Source organism: Thermobia domestica, chromosome 8 (genome assembly GCF_964235325.1).
Source record: "Thermobia domestica chromosome 8, izTheDome1.hap1.1, whole genome shotgun sequence".
NCBI classification, from domain to species: domain Eukaryota; kingdom Metazoa; phylum Arthropoda; class Insecta; order Zygentoma; family Lepismatidae; genus Thermobia; species Thermobia domestica.
In genome coordinates this window covers 151,984,879-152,005,832 of record NC_137461.1, presented here as the reverse complement: position 1 = coordinate 152,005,832, position 20,954 = coordinate 151,984,879, and the positions used below count along the sequence as shown (strand labels likewise).

The 20,954-nt window shown below is 36.2% G+C and overlaps 1 protein-coding gene across 3 annotated transcripts in view; it reads right to left on the bottom strand.

Moving 5' to 3' along the window:
• Positions 1-3,063: 3,063 nt before the first annotated feature.
• The window catches only part of LOC145693293 (alpha-tocopherol transfer protein-like), a 111,845-nt gene continuing 93,954 nt past the window's right edge, over positions 3,064-20,954 (bottom strand). For all 3 annotated transcript variants that reach the window (XM_081769148.1, XM_081769150.1, XM_081769149.1), the window contains 2 exons: positions 8,221-8,365; positions 3,064-4,523 (listed from right to left, as the gene is read on the bottom strand). In XM_081769148.1, the coding sequence (XP_081625274.1) occupies positions 4,489-4,523; positions 8,221-8,365 (180 nt within the window). In that variant the 3' untranslated portion in view covers positions 3,064-4,488. The remainder of the gene's footprint in view (positions 4,524-8,220; positions 8,366-20,954) is intronic.

Below are 20,954 nucleotides of genomic sequence, written 5' to 3'. Positions count from 1 at the left end.
ATTTTGTACGAAGTTCCCTACAAGGTGGGTGTAAATGGGCAAATAAAACCATTTCCTAAAGTGTAGGTGGTTAGAAATAAATGTATATATATATTTTTATTTTATGTGAAAAAAGCGAGCCCCAAGTAAAGTAAATAGGATTATTTGTGTACAATGATATAACAGAACAACAGAAATTGACTTATTTTCGATTTTATTTCAGTTTTCAAATCATTCTTATTGAGATTTTGTGTGTTGATTCACACGGTGTCCTGCCCGTGACAACGATGTGTCCCGCCCGTGACACAGTAAAGTTGAGTTTTTTATTAATATAAATATTTGGCAAATTTCTCTAATTTGTATAATAAGTTTGGTAAAATATTTCATCATTTATACATTTCCGTTTAAATAAAAACATTTTGAGCTAAGGATTCACAGAGTTTTGTAACATTCACTTGGTGTGTCGAAAGTCACTTTTCTTTTTTGTCCCCGCCCGTGACAGACGTTTAGGAATTAATATTTTCTACTCTAAACAGAAAAAAATACTGAAAACATCAGCTACATATACTTCTAAGTCTGTACTGCTCATATATCATACAATTAGCAGAATTTATGTTGTATTTTTAGAAATATACAACTTTAAAGCATCAAAAATGTAGTGTAAATGTCCTGCCCGTGACGATGGAATGGCCCAATAGTAGTATAATTTACTTGCAATATAATTAGTATTTAGTAGTAGTGTATCATTAGAAATAGTAGTATAATTTACTTACAATATAATTAGTATAATTAGTAGTATAATCAGTAGTAGTGTATCATTAGTAATAATAGTATAATTTACTTGCAATATAATTAGTATAATTAGTATTTAGTAGTAGTGTATCATTAATAATAGTAGTATAATTATTTACACAATAAAAGCACTTACTACTACACACTACGTTTTCCTGTGGTGCAATTTGTAACATTAACACATTAAACTGACTAATGAATTGCGAAGTTACTGCTAAGAATACTTTCGTTCGTCATTTTATAGTCGAGTAAACCTTAATTTAACACCTATTATTGTATAATAAGAAATCTTGTCTTAGTTTCTGTAGTTTGTCCTTAGATAAACTAGAGTTTTTGCAACTACTTTTTCAAGTATCTGACGTAATAGTAATTTTAGTTTATGATATTTTTTGTAATACATATTTAATATATATTAAACTTTCATATTGTTACGATACTATACGTCGGAGGTCCCTGGTTCGATTCCAACGACAGACTTTTGGATTTACGTCATCTACTTCGCTGGATTATTTTTAATTTTTTTTCTTTCCTCGGAAAGTTCAATTATATAGTCTCAAGCTTTCTAGAGGCATATTTGTATACCTTTGTGTTTTATTAAAAGATAAGTGCAATAGCAGATTCCTTTAACCTCATATAAAGTCAATATCCTTGTTTGTTTTCTTACCTTTCTGCAACTGATCAACTTTCTACCTGTGTCTGGCTACGTTTCCATTTCTTGGCAGTGTCACTGGTCTGCGTTTGAGGACATTGCTCACATTCAACTTATTTGTAAATATTTCGAGTGCCCAGTTAGCTCTTCTCTAGCTGACTCATTGGGTTGCCTCAACTAAAAGTTATTGTCTGGTAAGTACGTCAACGATTATTAAGTGTGTATTTTGTATTTTCTACTTTTCGCTGAGGTTTAGCTTTGCACTTGAAATTCCTCAGAAAGTACAATTCAGGATCAGGAGGTGAAGTCCCCAGCGTGTGAGGTCTTCGACTCTCAAACGTTTTGACTCATGTGACGTCACGAACACGGTGTTAGGAGAAGGTGAGTTATGGAGTGACCATATTGGTATTGAGGAAATCAGGAGGTGTGGTTTGAGGCCTCAGTCCGGGAAACAAAACTGGATGGTGAGTGTTTCTCGGGGTACTTCGTTTGGAGTTGTAAGAACAGCAACGAGCCAGCGAGAGGGAGAGGAGAAGAATGGAGTTACTATCTTTGAAGAAGGTACAGTTTATTTCGTCGAAACAATAAGTGACTACGCCAGACTAATTACTCTTATACTTAATTTTTCTTTCCTTACTCTTATACTTAATTTTTCTTTCCTTATCTGCTGCACTTTTAAAAGCAAATTTGAGTATGAGTTATGATTTCTAAATACCATGAGCTACATTTCCCACATGCTTTAGATGTAGAATTATTTTTCAGATGAGATTTACTTTTATATTCCAGCGTACGTTGCTGGTGGTGGAGAAGATACCCCAAAATCTAGTCATCTATCGGTCTCATAGTGACCAAAGGGATAGATGTAATGAGGCTAAACGTAACTGCTATTTAGTCATGTTTCAAAATTTTAGGTTGTGTGGTGTATACGGTGTACTGAAATTTGAGCTAGCTATAAATGTAGCATTTGGTACAAGTTTGTCCCAATTTGACTTTTAGAAACAAGATTACTTGTTCTGTTAAAAGCGACAGGATCAGTTTTATGTAGTTAGTATGCTAATGGAGAGGACCAGCTATTAATTTCTGTATTTGCAGTAATCTGGGTATTTTTACCCATAAGATTCTGAATAACATTTTCATACTGATTTGAAAGTAAAATTTGTAGAGTATCGTAAACTAATGTGACTTATTTGACTAAGGCTTTTGTTGGTTTATCTCTGTCTTGCTGTGTAATATGAATTGGAACTAAGTAAATGTATAGACTTTGTGTTTTCAAACGTTCAAGTTTGATTATTATAATTTGTGTTTTAGTTAAAATCTCTACTACATGTACACTTTTAAGACTACTATTGGCGTCTTAGTTGAAGTTCCTTGGGAAAGTTTTTTTATATACATGAATTCCAATGTTTAATGTAGTCTTCAAAAATGAAGTGATCATAGTTAAGTAAATCAGCCAAGCAAAAACTCTTAGCAAGTATGAGTTGACGTACGTACAACACGTATGATAGTATTTAAAATAGAAAATATCACATATATATGCTACATTCATATATGATACGAAGGCTACACCAGCAAAGTGTATAACTCATTAAAATTGTTTTTACTACAACTAATGTTACAATGAAAAATCTCGAGCAGGTTGCGCATAAAGCATTTTTATTGATACAGTAAGCTGCAGTAATGTCGGACTTAGGATAGAGTGAAGAAAAGTATTTAAATAAATTTCATACTTTAAAATTTCTTTTAAAAAATATATTTCACATATTTATTATGAGAAACATTTTTTCGAAATACATTTTAATGCGTTTCTTTATTTCTGCAACCTGAAATCAATTATTGCATGTGTTATATCCAAGACCAATTTTCTTCGATTTTATTGAAAACTAATAAAAACTCTGTTATTCGTACGTAATGAATAAGATAACGAAAAATATGAAAAGTACATATGATTTTCTCTGGTTTTAAGTGTATTTGATAATCAAAATTTGATTATTAGGATTACGTAAACTCCTTAACTTTTTATAACGTTAAATTAAGTAAAATTATTTCTTCCCACATCAAACACAATTCCGAACTTCTATAAATTGCTTGGTACAATCCCTATGAAGGTAAAATCGCGAACTATTATAATATAGGAAGTGTCCCTTACCATTTTTATAAGCAGGATGTTCAGAAACACTGAAGCATGTTCACTTGCTTTTAATTAGAAGTCCATATCACGTGCACAATTCTCATAACTTCAGGGGCTCATGAGATAATTTACTGTATTAACAAACAATTTGATCTCTTAAACAGAATAGTACAACAGATTCAAAAATGGCTGCGAGTTAATACATAGGGTCTAGGACTGTGAACCTGGCAAGTTTCAATGCGCAAATTATGCGGAAATAGTGTCAATGATAAAACGAAAATATTGATTTGTCCATAATAAAGATTATTGAGATATTAATATTTTCAAAGATTCTACACATTTAACTTTAACGGAGACTTAGAGTGTACAAAATTAAATTTGACCGTGCGACCGGAAAGAGTTCATACCAAAAGTAAGAACTCCGAATCGAAGTTCCACATCAAATGCTGGAACCGGTCGTTAGTATACTGGAATGATTCATCAACGCAATGAAAGCATCCAGTCTTGCGAAAATCTCAAAAACACTACACGTACGGATTAAAACAAATTTTTTCCCTAATGTTATACTTCCATTGAAAGACACCTAGTTTGCCATCACAGAGGATATTATGTGCAATATAACAGTAGAACTGAGTCATTTTAAGAAAGATATTTCAGACATGCTTTTGGCTGTCGAATGATTGTAGAGTTGCTGTATAAAAACCCAAGTTGAGACGAATAAGATTTGATCCTCCATCTAAGATCGAATACTTTGTACAAATACCTCTCACTTAAATGTTTACTGAAATAATATTTCCATATCTTGCGCCCTTCTATTTCAGGAAACGAAGCTTGACTTTCGAAAATGCCTTCTATTCCTCATTTCCTGCCTTACTCGCTGAGCTATCATCAGTTTATATAGTTTCCGTAGACTTCTTATATCTTTTCGTCGTAGTAAGATTTATTTGATTTCTAAATATCCATAGTTATTCATCTCTGGAACAATAAAATTTAACAAACTATTAGAAGATTGCAGTAATGTAATAATACATTTTGGTGGTATGTGATCAGCAACTGTAAAAAGTAAAGCTATAGTCACTCAAAAAGAAACTAGTGCAAATTTTTGTGCTACTCATATTTAATTATCAACCACCAGCTTTTCTTCATAAAGTTGTCAATACTCGTAATTTTACAAAATATATTTGTTTAAATACGTTAAATAAATTTCTAACACGTTGATAGGACAAACATACAATAAACACAAAAAGGATTTAAAATAAACTTAACTAAATATTTAGAGAAAATAAACCTACTTCAAAAAAGAAAACAAATAATAAATGCTCTAAAAAGGAGTAGAAAATAATAATAGTAATAAACCGCTTAAAAGCTGGAAATAATTTATTACTATTATTTAAGAAATTGAAGTAGTGCGAAGTCGAACAAATTATACCCTAATATAAAGATATTACTATGATAATTTTATGAGTTATTAACCCTACAGTGCATGATTTTTTGTATTTAAGTGAAACAATATACAGACATATGATAAGACACTTCTAATTAATATCCGGATAGAAAAATATACTAAAATAATTTTTCGTGCTAAAATATAAAAATACTTTGTATCACTTATGGTACATTATGCATCAGCAGTTCATGTTCCTCTCTCGTGCAAAATCAAATTATACCCAAAACAATTAGGAAACTTACTTCATGAACTTTGAATTTTTGCAACTTCGAAACTATTCTTTGTCCTTCAGAGTAGAGGACCCATAAACTCTTCTATTCTCACCTTCGCTAAGCACGTGCACGACTTCTTTCTCTCTGTACTGAAGCAACATTTTCCTGACATCTACCGGATATATGGTGAACTATGTGGTCAGGAGAAATATCAGATATGATACAATGCGTATTTGTGATACAGCTCACGATCTGAACACTAATACTACTAGCCATAATTTATTTTGTATCAAGTATGATACAATATGCATTGTAGGGTTAATATGTTTACCTTTGCATGACTTCAAACATTGTTTACATAACGTTTCGTTTATAGAACTTCAAAAAACATTTTTGTTAATAGGCGACAATCTATACACGCCATATTTGCAAGGCTTGAACATCGTTTACATAAAATAGGTCGTTTGTGCTGCTTACCAAGAGCGTGGACTTCTCAGAAGAGTTCGCACCGTTAATTATATACACATTCATCCTTATCGGCTCCAGACGGTTCAGAAGTTGGAACCACAAGATTTCGCTGCACCCAAATAATTTTGTCGATGCTTTCTTGACAGATAGCTGAAGATCCACAGTTAGCACGCTTCTTCTTATTTAGTGATGAAACTCTCTTCACATGACCAGGATACTTCGACTCAAGAAACAGACACATATGGGCAACTGAAAATCCTCACGCTGTGCATTCCAGAAGTTCCCAATATCGTTCCTTTGGTTAAAGTTTGGGTTGAAATTGTAAAAGTCCAGCTCATAGGTCCATATATTTACCTCCACGTGTTAAATGGACATTATTATCTGACATTCCTGAACGAAGTGCTCGCTGAACTCCTGGATGATGTACCTTGGTAATACGTACACAAATGCGGTTCTAGAATAATGGTGCAGATACACACTTCATAGTAGAAGTTCGTGAATACTGTATCTTCATAGTGAGAAATATATCGGTCGCAGTGATCCAGTAGCTTGGCCTGGGCGCTCGCCAGACTTGTCGCATCTGGACTTTTCTTTGCGGTTCCATGAAGGAGTTTGTTCATTAGACTTTGGAAATTCTTGTAGACGGTGGAGACTTTGGAAATTCTTGTAGAAAGAAGTGTGGTAGCTGGAGGACAAATACGGGCATCCTTAGCGAATTTTTCAGTATCTGCAGAGAAGATAACAAGGTGTTCTAATGTCGGTGGAAACCATTTCTAGCAAATACTTTAATGTGTCAACAGAGATTTTGTTATAGTACAAAATGATTATACTTCATGTTCAACGTTGTGGTTTTCTCTACTATTTTGGCCTCAGGATAGTTAGAAATAGATGTCATTGTTACTTTTTCTACAGTTTTGGCCTCAGAACAATTAAAAAAGATGTGTTTCATCCTATGTTGCATCACCTGGACATGATGAATGGGCGTCCTACTAAGAATGCCACAATTACTAACTAACGTGGACGTGAGCGAATACATAAAGTGAACTAGAAGCTATTAAATGCAAAAAGATGGACAGCGAGATGCTTATTAATGAAATGTTTGCAAGAAAGCGATGATGCAATAAAAACACAAGCTGCATAGGAGCAGAGTTGTCTCTGAGCAGACGTGGAAAGCATTTTCAAAATACAGTATACAGCGTATTGCACCTAGATTGGGAAAACCGAATGTATCGCAAAAATGTCAGTTTCATTATCATGTGGTCAGAAAGGTAATGGCATCCATTTATTTTGTGTTTTATTCTACGTTTTTTATACCTAGGGTAAATATACCTCAAAAAATTACAGTTTAATGCTGAGAATTGGAAACTGTGCAGCTTTGATGTACGTACTGTCTGTTCGTCTAGCTCTCAACATTCAGTTCCAATTTTCTCTCGCCGCTTCACTTCGCGTTCTGTGTCCCTACCCTCAATTTCTGCACAACGTACAGCTCACGTTCTTCATATTAGTTTGCCTCAATTTCTATACATGTCAATAATGTATATACTAACGATTTTTATTGTAATATTTCTTTAGCTCCCGAACGAGTGCATATTTTGATCTTCAATACATGTATTTCGTCCTTGATGTTCAAACGGTTATGTTTCGAGCCTGGCGATAGGGTACAAAGCTGTGATGTCCTTGTTTCTGATGGTTAACCACATACAATCATTCTCTTCCCGTATTTTTCACAAGTACCAAAGAACACTAAACATGCAATAACCTGATAGTGTTATGTTTTTTACAGTATAGTGTTCACGTTTTACAACACTGTCACCTTCGTGTCACTGACCTTCCATGTATTCGTTGCATTAATTGTATACACAGCACCTTGCTCCAATATATTATTACTAATATGACCCGGTTTTGAATTGTATTTTCCATGTTCGAAAGCCAATAGTGCGTTGCGACGAGTAACTCTGTATCTCGAAAACAACGCTACAATCACGCAAATAGTATTGAGAAAACTCAGTTAGTTTGGTCCAATGAATCTACCCACTAGTATCTATTCAAATTAAATAGAATCTTGAACCTGTCATCTTTGAGAAGTAACAGTTCACAGGAAGTCACATTTTTAAAATAGTATGACGGAAGAAATAGAGAAAGATCTTACATTTATAATAGATTACTTTCGTTCACTTACTAATGTTTCTAGCCCTTCATTAACTGTATTAGCAAGACAATGAACTACAGATTTTGTAAATACTAATTCGTATTACAAGTTGAAGATAGAAATTGGGTCAATAGATATATTGAGAAATACCTGTATTGACAACTAGTAAATAATAAATATCTTCACCTAAATTATTCTTAATTTTCAAAGTGCTACTAATATATTTTCGTAAATTTCTTGTTTTGTCTTTGCTGAACGCACTTTCCAAAAGACTTATTCTAGTCTATTATGTAACATAGCTAGGCGAAGTTGGAAAGCTAAAAGAACAAGGAAAGAATAGTTAGTTTCTTCCTCTGCGTGATCTTGTAGTTAGGATTGTCGGTGAAATTCGCTTACCTCTAAATATAGATTCGTATTCTATCAAAGATTCAACCCAAGAAGAATTATCAAATTTTGGTTTGGTCCCACCATACTCTTCAGGAAGAATTTCACGAGGAATATGAGCATGAAGGGAATCAAAGCTGTGCCCATGGAAGTGAATCTAGATAAACATAATAAATGGAAATACATAAGCTTCTAAGTTTATGCATAACAATAGAAATTTTAAATATATGTATAATTGCAACATACACTACGCCATTGCGTTCTAAAGAAATAAGAAATGAAGTGTTGACTTCAATACGAATACAGTGAGGGTGACCAAAATAAATGATGCAGTTATCTGCACTATTAGTAGAGGCAATATACGATTTGACCCGGAAATAATTGCAACACAAATGTTTTTTTCGTCTATCACTTCCAAATAGCGTTGCTAATAATATATTCAAAATCCATGATCATTCATTTTAATGATTAGATAGCTACACTGTTTTAATTGTTATCCATTATATATACACATACATGAAAACAATAGAGACATGAAGTATTCATGCCAGAAACGTGATCTATTACTAATATAAATTAGTGAAAATTGCCTGGAAGAAACTTGTGATAATGTGGAAAACGGTGTAAACTTTGTAAAGACGAGGACAATTTTTTCAGTGAAGAGGTTGCTACACTGTTTTAATTTTTGCCTTTCAAATAGACATGTAGCGTTAACCATAACAAGGACTGAAGAAATATCGTAATTTTGAACAATTTTTCACATCTTCTTTCATTTCAATGATGGATTATCGCAATCTGTAGCGACATCTGAACGAAATCTCAGAAGTCATATTTCAACGAAATTTCGGAGGACTTTCCCCAAGGAGGTGAGTAGAAGATTTTTAATATGTAGCTAAATACACCTTGTTACACATCCTCGTTCAAAAATTATTTGTGTTGCAATTATTTACTGGTCAATCCGTATACTGCGTCTACTTAGCTTCTAGCAGGAACCTGAGGAAAAAGTCATATTATCGAAAATCGCACACCCAGTGCCACATAAATTCGACTAGCTCCGTTACTTTGTAAGATAAACGAAAATAAGTACCCTCGTTGGAAAGCTAAGATCATGAGCTTTTACGTTTATTTCAAGAAATTTCTGCATATGTCTGTTAGTTTCTGAGTTATCTGCCAATAAAACATTATTGCCAATTGAAAAGAAAACTATATTTTTAATAATCGTCGCCATTTTTCAATATGGCGGTGGTACATAGAGGCATGCAAACTTGCATCCCTTAAGGTATGCTATTATCTTGAAAATGGCGCAGGAACGAAGTTTTCAGCTTAAATCTGTGAGTAGATATTGTCATTTAAGTGTGAGTCGATGTCTCGGTGTGGTCGCCATATTGAATCCAAGATGGCGGACTTTCCCCAAGCATTACGAAAGCGGATTTTGAATATATTATTAGCAACGCTATTTGGAAGTGATAGACGAAAAAAACATTTGTGTTGCAATTATTTCCGGGTTAGGCCATTTTTTCTCATTTGTTTCTTCTACTATATCACTAAGAATATAGTTGAGTGTTTATACCCGAAATGGAGCTTTGACTACTATTGACATATATTCTTGCTCACCATTATGCACTCATACACTAAGAACATGACATAGTGTCATTTGAAAATAAATGGGTATATAGCAAGTTGTTAACACTCTATCAGTTACAACATTGATGATAATATCTTTGGATAACTTTTATGGTATGTAGAATAGGCCTATTACTAAATTTTTTTTTTTTTTTTTTTTAGATATTGCTTAAATACATTTGAAGTTATTTGAATATATCCATTGTCTAGGTTCACATTTTTCCATTGTCTGAGTTGACGTTTCTCAAATCTTGCTATAACTTCATTATAATTTATGCCCGTTGGCACCTACTACTTTGGAATATGTTACATCTTCGGAGGGATTATTTAAATCTGTTTTCTGATTATTAAAACTCATTTTACAGTTAGGCAGCATTGCTGGTACAAAGGTGTGAAAAAAACTGAAATAATTATATCTAATTAAAATAGTCTGAATAGTGAGAAAATGAAACTTACTTACAGAAGTCTGCAGATTTTAAATACGTCGCATGTTTCTTGACACCAGTTTCATGCTTTGAGATACTCATAAGATAGAGTATTTAACTGTTTTCAGTTATCACAGCTCATTCACACATACGTAAAAGTATCTCTGGCAGACTGACAGACTAAGAGAATCTGTCGTCCCAATCTTATGTGGCCCAGACATTAAATCTCGTATGGTACTGTCAGCCACGATGTTCATGGGCTCACAATCCTCTTCCGCGACACATTGCTGAAGGTAATACAAACTGTACGAACGACACTTGGGGGAAAATCAAAATGGGAGACACTAGACCAGACCTACATTTATTTCACGCGAATGGTAACATTTGGTCAATTACTACCGTGACATCTCTGGAAGGAAACATACTGAATTTTACTGCAGGCGCAAACAGAATTGTGATTGTCGCCGTACATGGTTATGAGGAGAAGTTGCAGACACGTTCGGTGAAGAGAAAAAGTTAATGCTGTCTTATTTTTAGGAATCCATTATGACCGAAATCTATCGGAAACACACCCCTAATTTGTACGGAGCTAACAAAAACTAGGTGTGGTGAACAAAGCAACCACTCATACCCAGTGGCGTCGCCTTGTGCAGTTCGCACGAGCACGTGAACCACCAAGTATTTTGGGCTGTTTGTTGCTCCTTAAGATATTTAATCATATTTAGAATATTATTATATTGTCGTTTCGTTTCTATTCTTCGCTTGCTTCCCTTGCATACATTCCATCATCACACCACGTTCACAATAGAGCAGCGAGCGTGATAGGCTGCTCTATTTGTAGTACCGAAGGGAAATGCGGACAGGAACAAACAAAATTACGGCTTTCCGAGGTCGTACCAAGGGGAATCGGAGATTTTGAAACCCTTCCACAGAGATTTTTAAGTTAATGCAAATACAATTAAATTTTAATTTCTTTTGAAGACTTTTTTAAATACGTATAATCTCTGATTTTTCTTTGGGTTACGGTTTTTTCTACCTAAATAAACTAAATGTTTGTAAGAAAAGTGAATAGCTTATCAAAACATGTTGTACTTGGTAATATTGCTACAATGGTAAAATCTTACCTTCTGTATTGTGGAAACCTGAAGGAAATTTTGGAATTGATTTGTATCAATATACATCTTTAAGACATGCAAAATAGAAAAAGGCGAGTATTAAGATTGTAGTAACGTACGTTCAGCTGTAACTCGAAAGGTTTTCTCTTTGGAGGGGGGATCAGTAATGAAGTATCTTGAGATAACAATGCAAAAGTACATGGACAAAGCGTTCCTAATTTAAGCTTTCTCTGCAAGTATCATAATAATTTGATACATTACATGTTTCGTGTATACTGTTAACAGTTCACTAAAGAGCATACATGACAATTCAAATATACGAGTTGAGTTGATTTTGGGTTTAACGTCCCAAATTACTGATTAACGTGGAATTCGAACCACATGAGCTACCGTCGAGAATCGAATCCGGGTCTCCCACGCCAAAGGCATGAACGCTAACCGCTTAGCCACGAAGGAGCTCTTAAAATATACGAGACAGCAGACGTTTGCAGTTTTGATACTAATGGAGATTACATTTAGTATATTGTGAAATTGACGGTAAGTCTGTAGAAAGAAAATGGCATACAACAAAACTCGTGAAAATCATAGCAAATAATCCGAAGTTGGCTTCAGAAACTGAAAGTTGTGTTACCATATTAAAGAATATGGAAGCATTTAAAGTAGTACCGTTGCTCAAAATAACAGAGAAAAAATGAAAAATCTAAACTTCAGAAGAGTTATTGACAAGTTGATTGCCCAGAAGAACATGAGAAGTACTTTCATATACGAATGAAATGGAACATTTGTTTATAAATTGATACTTGTCATTATGTGTAAATATATATATGGTTACTTTCATTGATTAGTTTTTCTTATTTAGAATACTGAAAGAATTCTAGAATAGAATTTTCTAACGAGTATGAACTACCGAAAAATTATGTCACGAGACACCAATGCTCATACCATCCGGTTTTATCATGACTGTAGCAAGAAACAACAATCCGGGTTATTCTCTTTCATGACAATTCCGGCAAAAGTATAGACTCCAATTTCATGGATTTATGCGCATTTGGACTTCTAAATCATTGTCTACAATATCCTCGCTCCACTATGAATAGTAGATTTCAGGGCGGAATGAGATGAAATTCTTCTGCATGTGCTCCAACGTAGATTTGTTGAAGTGGAAATTGCGATGTTGGCCGATAATCTACATAACTATTAAGCTCAATGTCATGGAGAAAGCTAAATTAATAATATTTGTTCTAAATACTGTATGCAAAACTGTGTAGCCTGTTCGACATCTTAACCATGTGTGTAGCCAGTGAATATAACAGTACTGTGATTTCGGTTGCGAAAGTTATGAAATCCATAGGTAAATCAAACAGGGTTAAAATCTAGTGTGGAGTTCTCAAGCGCATGTTTTAACTTATCAAGGAATAGCTGTCTAACCTTATCATACCATGTTTTTTAAGTGACAAATGAAAAGTATGACATGCATATCCTCCACGATTTTTCTGTGTTCATTTTTCAGAGTAAGACTTATAAACGCAAAAACAAAAATATCGTTAAGTAGTTAGATTTTAAAAATAGGAATAACTGATCTGGAGTCCTCCGAGGATCCCTCAAGGTATTTCGTTCTTTCTCAATATGCTGATAATTAAAATGTATTCGCTAGATGACACCACGTTCTATTTGTCCTATGTGATTTTGGACAACAAAATATATTTTATATACACACCTAAATAATTCAAAGATTTTTCTGTTAATTTATTAACAAGCAAGACTGGTAATTTGCATAAAATGTGTTGGTTATGGCATAAGTTTTACTGCGCGTTCTTACAAACTTGCAGGCTCTCGGAAGGACAACCAGTCTAAATTTGATATATCATTTTATTACTCCCTTCTCGAACTGCACAACCCTTACCGATTCGGTGTGAGAGGTGTCAAACATATAACGACCATACTACAGCTAATTGTAAGAGAGCTTCGAAATGTGGTTATTGCTCTGGTCCCCATGCTACTAATCAGTGTACAAATTTGAAAATGCCACCTGTTTGTTCTGCCTATCCTGAGAGTCACCCGACATACGGCTTTAAATGTAAATCACGCCCAGCACCTGACACCACAAAACTAAGTCTAGTTGTTCCAGTTCGGCTTCATACAACACAGCAAACTCAAATGCCTCCTACACAAACGCAACAAACTGTAACTGTAGCTCAGCTACTCTCCTTCATAACCATCGCTCTTCAAAACATACATCCATTTGGTAGGCCACATGTTCTTCAACAAATCCAATATGCTGCCCGAAATGTTTTTCATATTAACCTCAATGCTACATACTCCGGGCAATCTGTCTATTTCCACGCTGCCCCCCTCGAAACAGCAGTCTAAGCATAAAGTGGTTATGGAACTTGTGTTTATATTTCTTAATATCCGATCGCTACTAACACACAAGCTTTTGTTCGAGCATCTTCTTCTTGAAGAAAAAGCTAACGCATTTCTATTGAATGAAACATATCTTACGTCCAAGCAAAGCTGTAAAATACCACAGTATCAACTTCTATGTCACGACAACACTGCTCCAACACATCGCGCAAATGGCGGCGTAGCTATTCGCTATCCTGTTACTCTAGCCATCCGACAACATTTCCTCACATTTCGACTCCCGGAATACCTTATAGTCACGACCTATTTTCGCCAACTGTATGTCACTCTTGCAACCATCTATATACGTCCAGGTCACCATATCCCACTTAACTTCTTTCATTATATATCCAATAACTTTCGTAACTATATCATTATTGCAGATATTAACGTTCATAGTCGGTCAGATCGAGAGAAACACCAGTTCATTAACTTCATTGAAACAAACACGACAGGCATCATACATCAACTTCCAGCGCACACACGGCCCATCTCACAAACCACCCCAGACATTGTGATTACCTCCGCCTCCCTTTATAATCGCTGTAATGTTACAGTTTTGGGGAATCTGGGTAGCGATCATTTACCAATTAAGTTAACAATCACATGTTTAAAATCTTCTCAAAATCTATCCAGTCATACTGCTCGACGTATCCTGCGATTCGATAAAGCAAACTGGGAAGCTTATAGAACTGATATAGCTACTGCGTTGGCGGAAACTCCTAGTCCCGAAACCGAGGAAGCACTTTATACTACACTAGATACTATCAACACAGCACTTCAAAATGCCGGGAATAAACACATCCCTACTACCAAGCTTACTTATCTATGCCGTCCTCCGTTACCTCCGCAATACTTACCTCTCATACGACGTTCCAGAGCCCTTTACAACGAATATATCCATACCAGAAACGAAGAAGCTCTTCGTCATCATCGTCAACTTTAACGCACCGTCTCCAATTACCTTAAAGCTTATAAATTACGCAACTGGATAAAAGCCTGTAATTCCTTAGCCGAAACAGCTCATCTAACACAATACTGGAAGCGCTTCCATCAGCTCACAGGACAATCCACTCGTACTTCATATCCGTTAATAGATAAAGATTCCCCACTACAAGGTGACAAGGATAACGCCGACGCTTTTGCAACATATCTCCGGGGAATCTTTACTCCGTTACCACCTGTATACTCTCGGCGTCTTCATCCGGTTGAGAAAGTTAATTTCGACACCTTTCGTCTTCAACCTAACATCTATCACACTCTCTCGCACAAGACTGCTCTTACTCAACCAATTACAGTACCAGATATAACTCGAACTGTCCACAACAAGAAAAGTACTGCACCTGGTTTCGATGGGATTATGTATTGCAAAATTCTTGAAAGAATCCTTGTTCGACGCCTTCATTCTTATCTAACAGAACGTCATATAATCCCTCTGCATCAGGCTGGTTTCCGCCCCGGTTTTAGTATCAATGATCAGTTGCTTCGTCTGTCTAATATTATTACCAATCAGTTTAATACACAATTTAGATCTTGTCTAGTGCTCTTCGAACTGGAAAAGGCATTCGATAAGGTATGGCATGCAGCTCTCATATATAAACTTATCCGTCTGACACTTCCCATATCATATATCAGGTTTATCTATAATTTTCTTCAAAACCGTATTGTTTATGTTGCTCTTAATGACACTCTCTCGCACACGATATTTATTCTCTCTGGAGTACCACAAGGGTCTGCCTTATCACCTTTGCTGTATCTTCTATATGTAGCAGATATGCCACCATTGCCGCCAAACACACATATTTTTCAGTATGCAGACGACACTGCATTTCTTATATTAGGCCGGACTATTCACCGTATAAGTACTGAAATTAATGCAGCAATTCAAACTTTTCTCACCTGGTGTACGAAGTGGTGTCTGAAACTCAACCCAGATTAAACACAAGCAATAGTCTTTCTCCCGCCAAAACGCAGATCACGGATACATCGAAATCCTTCACTTCTGAATATCCAAGTAGATAACATGCGGGTTCATCCAGCTAAACATGTAACGTATCTGGGAATTATTTTTGACCACCACCTCACTTGGCGCCCTCACCTTCAGAATGTAATACAGAAAGCATATAACAGGATTAAAATCCTCAAACGCCTCACGGGTACTACTTGGGGACCACGAGCAAATACCGTTCTTAATACCTACAAAGTATTCTTACGACTAGCCCTGACCTACGGATTCACTGCATGGATAGCCGCACTTCAGCGTCATTATTAAAAACTGAAAATACTAGAACGACATGCCATACGAATAGGCTACAGAATAAAACTTCCTAGTCCTACTCAAGATGTTTACAACATTATGCCTTTTCCACATCTTCTGTTCCATCTTGAAGCTTTACGGACGAAGTATATTACTAACCGATTCGAGTCCCGGCATCCCTTACTCCTCACCACAATGCAAGCAAACATCCCGTGCAATCCACCTCGCAAATTACTGGATACACCTTTGTCGCTACTCTTTGCACTTTACCGCTATACCCTACCTCCTGATCATCCGGATTTAGACGCAGTTGCAGCTTTTTCATCATCCGTCGTTCCTCATTATATAGCCCCTTCATCCTCTGCAGAATAATCACCTCATGTCTTACCAGGGCACCGTTTGTCTTTATCACGTCCAAAGTTGGACAGAACATAACATTCATCTGTTACACTATCACGTCTGTGTTGTGTTGAGACAGTGCACTTCATGTTCCTCTTTTCATTTACTTCTAATTTTCTTTTTTTACCATGATCAAATAAAATAGAACCTGAATAAAATGATGATTAACTCCCCGTGTAACCAAATTGCACTTAGACCATCTATTGTACTTGTATTAGCAACACCAATACGTATTGTAACCTATGCCAAAGAGAGGGCGTAACCCTCTAATGGCTGGGAGTAGGAACTTATTTTATAAGGATAAAACAATTGGATGAATAAAGATTTCAATGTTATCCTATTCCCGTACCCGAAAAAAAATTATTACTCCAATGTCTCTTTGCCCAACAGAAATTCCTTTTTATCGCCATAATAATGTTAAATCTCTTTCCCAAATAGAGGGTGTAGCCCTCGCAATGGGTGCTAACTATACCATAGCTAGCTAACTTAAAAAAATATTACTCCAACAACACAATTTCAGACGTAGTAATAACTTCGTCTTCTCTATCTCTTCTTCTCAACATTACTGTACTGGACTCAATCGGCAGCGATCATGTTTCTATTAAACTGGAACTGCATTGTACAGTGAAGCCAACAAATCCCTTACCAGTTAGGAAAATCTATCTCTATCATAAGGCTAATTGGGATCTATACCGATCTACTATCGATGACGCAATTAGTGCACTCACGGTACCTACCTCGCAACATAGCCTTGATCACGTCATCACGGACCTTGCTGCTGCAGTTCAAGATGCAGCGGATCCTTCAATTCCTTCTACTCATTTTCACCCGCATAAACCTATCTTGCCGCCAAGGTATATTGCATTAATTTCTGCTTCACGTCAAGTTTATCGCGAATGCCGAACAAGCGGCAAGTGGGAGGCACTTCGCTTACGTCGTCAATATCTCCGTATAACACACAGAGAAAAATCCATTCTCTGGACAGCGGTATATTGTAGAAATATACGGTATCCTCTTGCTTACTATAGAAATCATTACGGAGCATACGTTATCCCTATGCTTCATAGGCACTGCTCTTGTATGTTACATCATGCCGTTGCAGGACGTCTGACATCTAACAGTTTTCCGTATATTACATGCATATACTTATGTTAATGCGTCCATTTGTATGTGAGATCCTGACCGCCTACATTGTTTCATGCCGAAAGTACGTATAGATGGAACACTTATACAGAAAGTATTATAAAACATGCGTTTTCAGTTATACGTCTGCTGTACGTTAAGTCCAGAAACTACAGTAATTACACATGTGACCTATCTTTCTAAGTACGCCACCTACAATTTTTTTTCTCAGTGCACATAACTACATAATAGCTTACAAGAAAAGACAGTGTATTCAAACGTTTAAGACTCTTACCACAGAAACTCATCCCAGGAAATATTGGCGTAAATTCCATCAACTCACTGGCCAAACGTCTCGCACATCCTATTCTCTTATTCACAACAATCAAGCTCTGAATACTGATATAGAGAAGGCGAATATTTTTGCTGCGTTTTCCCCAGATATCTTCACTCCGTTTCCTGGAGGGCACACACCGCAACGCCTTCAACCTTCAATCAACCGTCATGCTGATCCAACCTCCGCTCATTTACAACAATCTGACCACCGTGTTCTGGAACCTAATAATCTCATTACTCAGGCTATAGACCCAGATGACATCAGAGCTACTTTAGCAACTAAACGCAGTACGGCACCTGGATTCGACTCCATTACATATGCTCTCATCAAATATGCACCTTCTTTCATCTCTGATTCTCATTTATATTTATACGTCCATTCGTAGTGGCTTCTTTCCGCTCGATTGGAAGTACTCCAAAGTTCTTTTATTTCCTAAACCAAATAAACCATCATCTGATGTCCAGTCTTATCGCCCAATCCATTTAACAAGTTGTCTCTGTGAACATATACAGGTTCGAGGGCTTCACGGACACCTCCTAATGCACGATCTTCTGCCGATCCATCAAGCTGGTTTCTAACCGCATTTCAGTACACTAGATCAATTGTTACGATTTACCATTGTCATTTATGACCAATACAACAAGGGTTTCCTTTTCTGCTTAGTTACATTTGATTTGGAAAAGTCATTCGATAAAGTCTGGCATCCTGGCTTGCTTTACAAATTACATAATTATCTGCTGCCCTATCTTGTATACGCTTAATCAATACCTTCTTAAGCGGACGGATCGCATATATTTCTATTAACAACGCTCTATCTCACCCCATTTTCTTACACTCTGGCACACCTCAAGGTTCTTCTTTGTTTCCATTGCTGTAACTTACTTTACATTGCCGATCTCCGACTCACTTCTCATGTCCAAGTCTATTAATTCGCTGACAACACAGCACTTCTAGCAACAGCTCGCATTATCCAGCGTATCAACAGACTAGTGCAGCCAGCTATCGATACATTTGTTTGTTGGTGTCACGTGTGGAGACTCAGTATTAACTCTGTGAAATCACAATCTATCTATTTCTACTACCTCGTAGACGATTCAGAGTATTTCGCAATCCGAATTATTAAACATCCACGTGGATCACACACCAGTTCCTCTTTCATCATCTCTTACCTACCTTGGAGTAATATTTGACACGAAGCTCACATGGACTCCGCACCTTAAGAAAATTGTTACTCAAGACAAGAACAGTCTAAATCTACTTAAACGCTTAGCTGGTACAAGCTAGAGTTTACGACTACCTACTCTCCTCCAAACTTACAAAGCCTTTATGAAGACCACTCTAACTTATGGCCATACAGCTTGGGCCGCAGCTCCCGACAAGTTTTATAAACAATTATCTATAATGGAGCGACATGCTTCCAGATCGGCCTATCGAATTGAATTTCCAAGTCCAACCAGGCTCCCCTATGACCTCATAGATTTTCCACCATTCCTCATTCATCTAGAAAGCTTCGTATCCGCTACATTATGAAACGTGTTGGCTTACAACACCCCATGCTTCAGGATGTAATACGCTATGACCGAGACAATGATACACCGCCACGATACGTCGATACTCCGCTTCAACATTACCTCACATTCTACCACTTGCAAATGGATCCTGCCGACCGAGACCCAGAAGTATTCGCCATATATCATCCACGCCATCTTCCATATATCTAATATATGCACAGTAATCACCAACTATCCTGGGCCTCTCCTGTCTATATCAGTTCCTAAATAGCCCCATGAACAGAGGATAACGGAACCTAGTGTTGTGGCGTCCAGTACAATTCATTCTCATTTTATAATATTATTCTTTGAATTGTTATTTCTGTTATTGTTTCTCTTATTTGTTATTGTATTCACCACTTAGCTTTCATGCACTGACAATTTTGTTATTTTCTTGTTTCATATTTCTAATAACCTCATTGCACATATTACCTATATGTTGTTATTATTATTATTATTTATGCGTTACCTGTTCCAATTTATCTCTATTGTGTATATATATATATATATATATATATATATATATATATATATATTAATTACTTAAAATAATGAATGAATAAAAGAAAGCCCCTTAGATCAACCACGTTTTTGTAGACTCTGCAATCCTAATGGAACACTTTCCTGAAGAAAGGGCGCAACCCTTTAAACGGGTAGACGACGACAAAAAATATTACTCCAGTTTGTGGATAAACGTTTGACAACTGTGCAAGGGCAACATGGCAAGGAGAACATTTGTGAAAGATGACGCAATTTCTGACTTGTTAAAAAAACCTGGAAATTAGTGGTGCAGAGGATATTTTGAGTGATTCAAGTGATGAGTTTATACTTGATGGACAGAATGACTCAGAACCTGAGGACAATCTAGAAGTAAATACAGAAGAAGATAGTGATGTGGGTGATGGCGAGACAATTCCAGATAATGATGAGAAATTTGTAGCGAAATCTGGGAGAGTTTGGAAAACTTCAGCTCCAGCTGTCACCCGTCGTCGAAGATGTAATATTGTTAAAGGGATCCCAGGGCCTACAAGAGTTACTTGGAATACAAATAACATTCTTGATGTGTTCAATCTCTTCGTTCACAATGAAATCATAGATATCATTTGCAAATACACGAATGAGGAAGCCGTCCAAACAATCAACGAATTTAACAAAACGTGTGTTCCAGAAAAAGTTAAAATTGGGGAAAATGTAGATCCAGTTGAGCTACGAGCTTTCTTTGATGTTTCAGTGACAGCAGGAGCTCTTCGCTGCAGAAAAGAAAACATTTCCCAAATGTAGAGCACAAACGAAAGCATTCGACGTGCAGTTTACACAGCGACCATGTCAAGGACTAGATTTGCTCATATCAGTCAATTTATACGATTTGATGATAAAACTATACGTGATCATCGAAAAATGAGTGACAAGCTTGCAGCTATCAGGAAGGTCTGGGACCAATTCGTTGAAAATTGCAAGAAATCCTATGAACCATTCGATAGGTTGACAGTAGATGAACATCTTGTGGCATTTCGT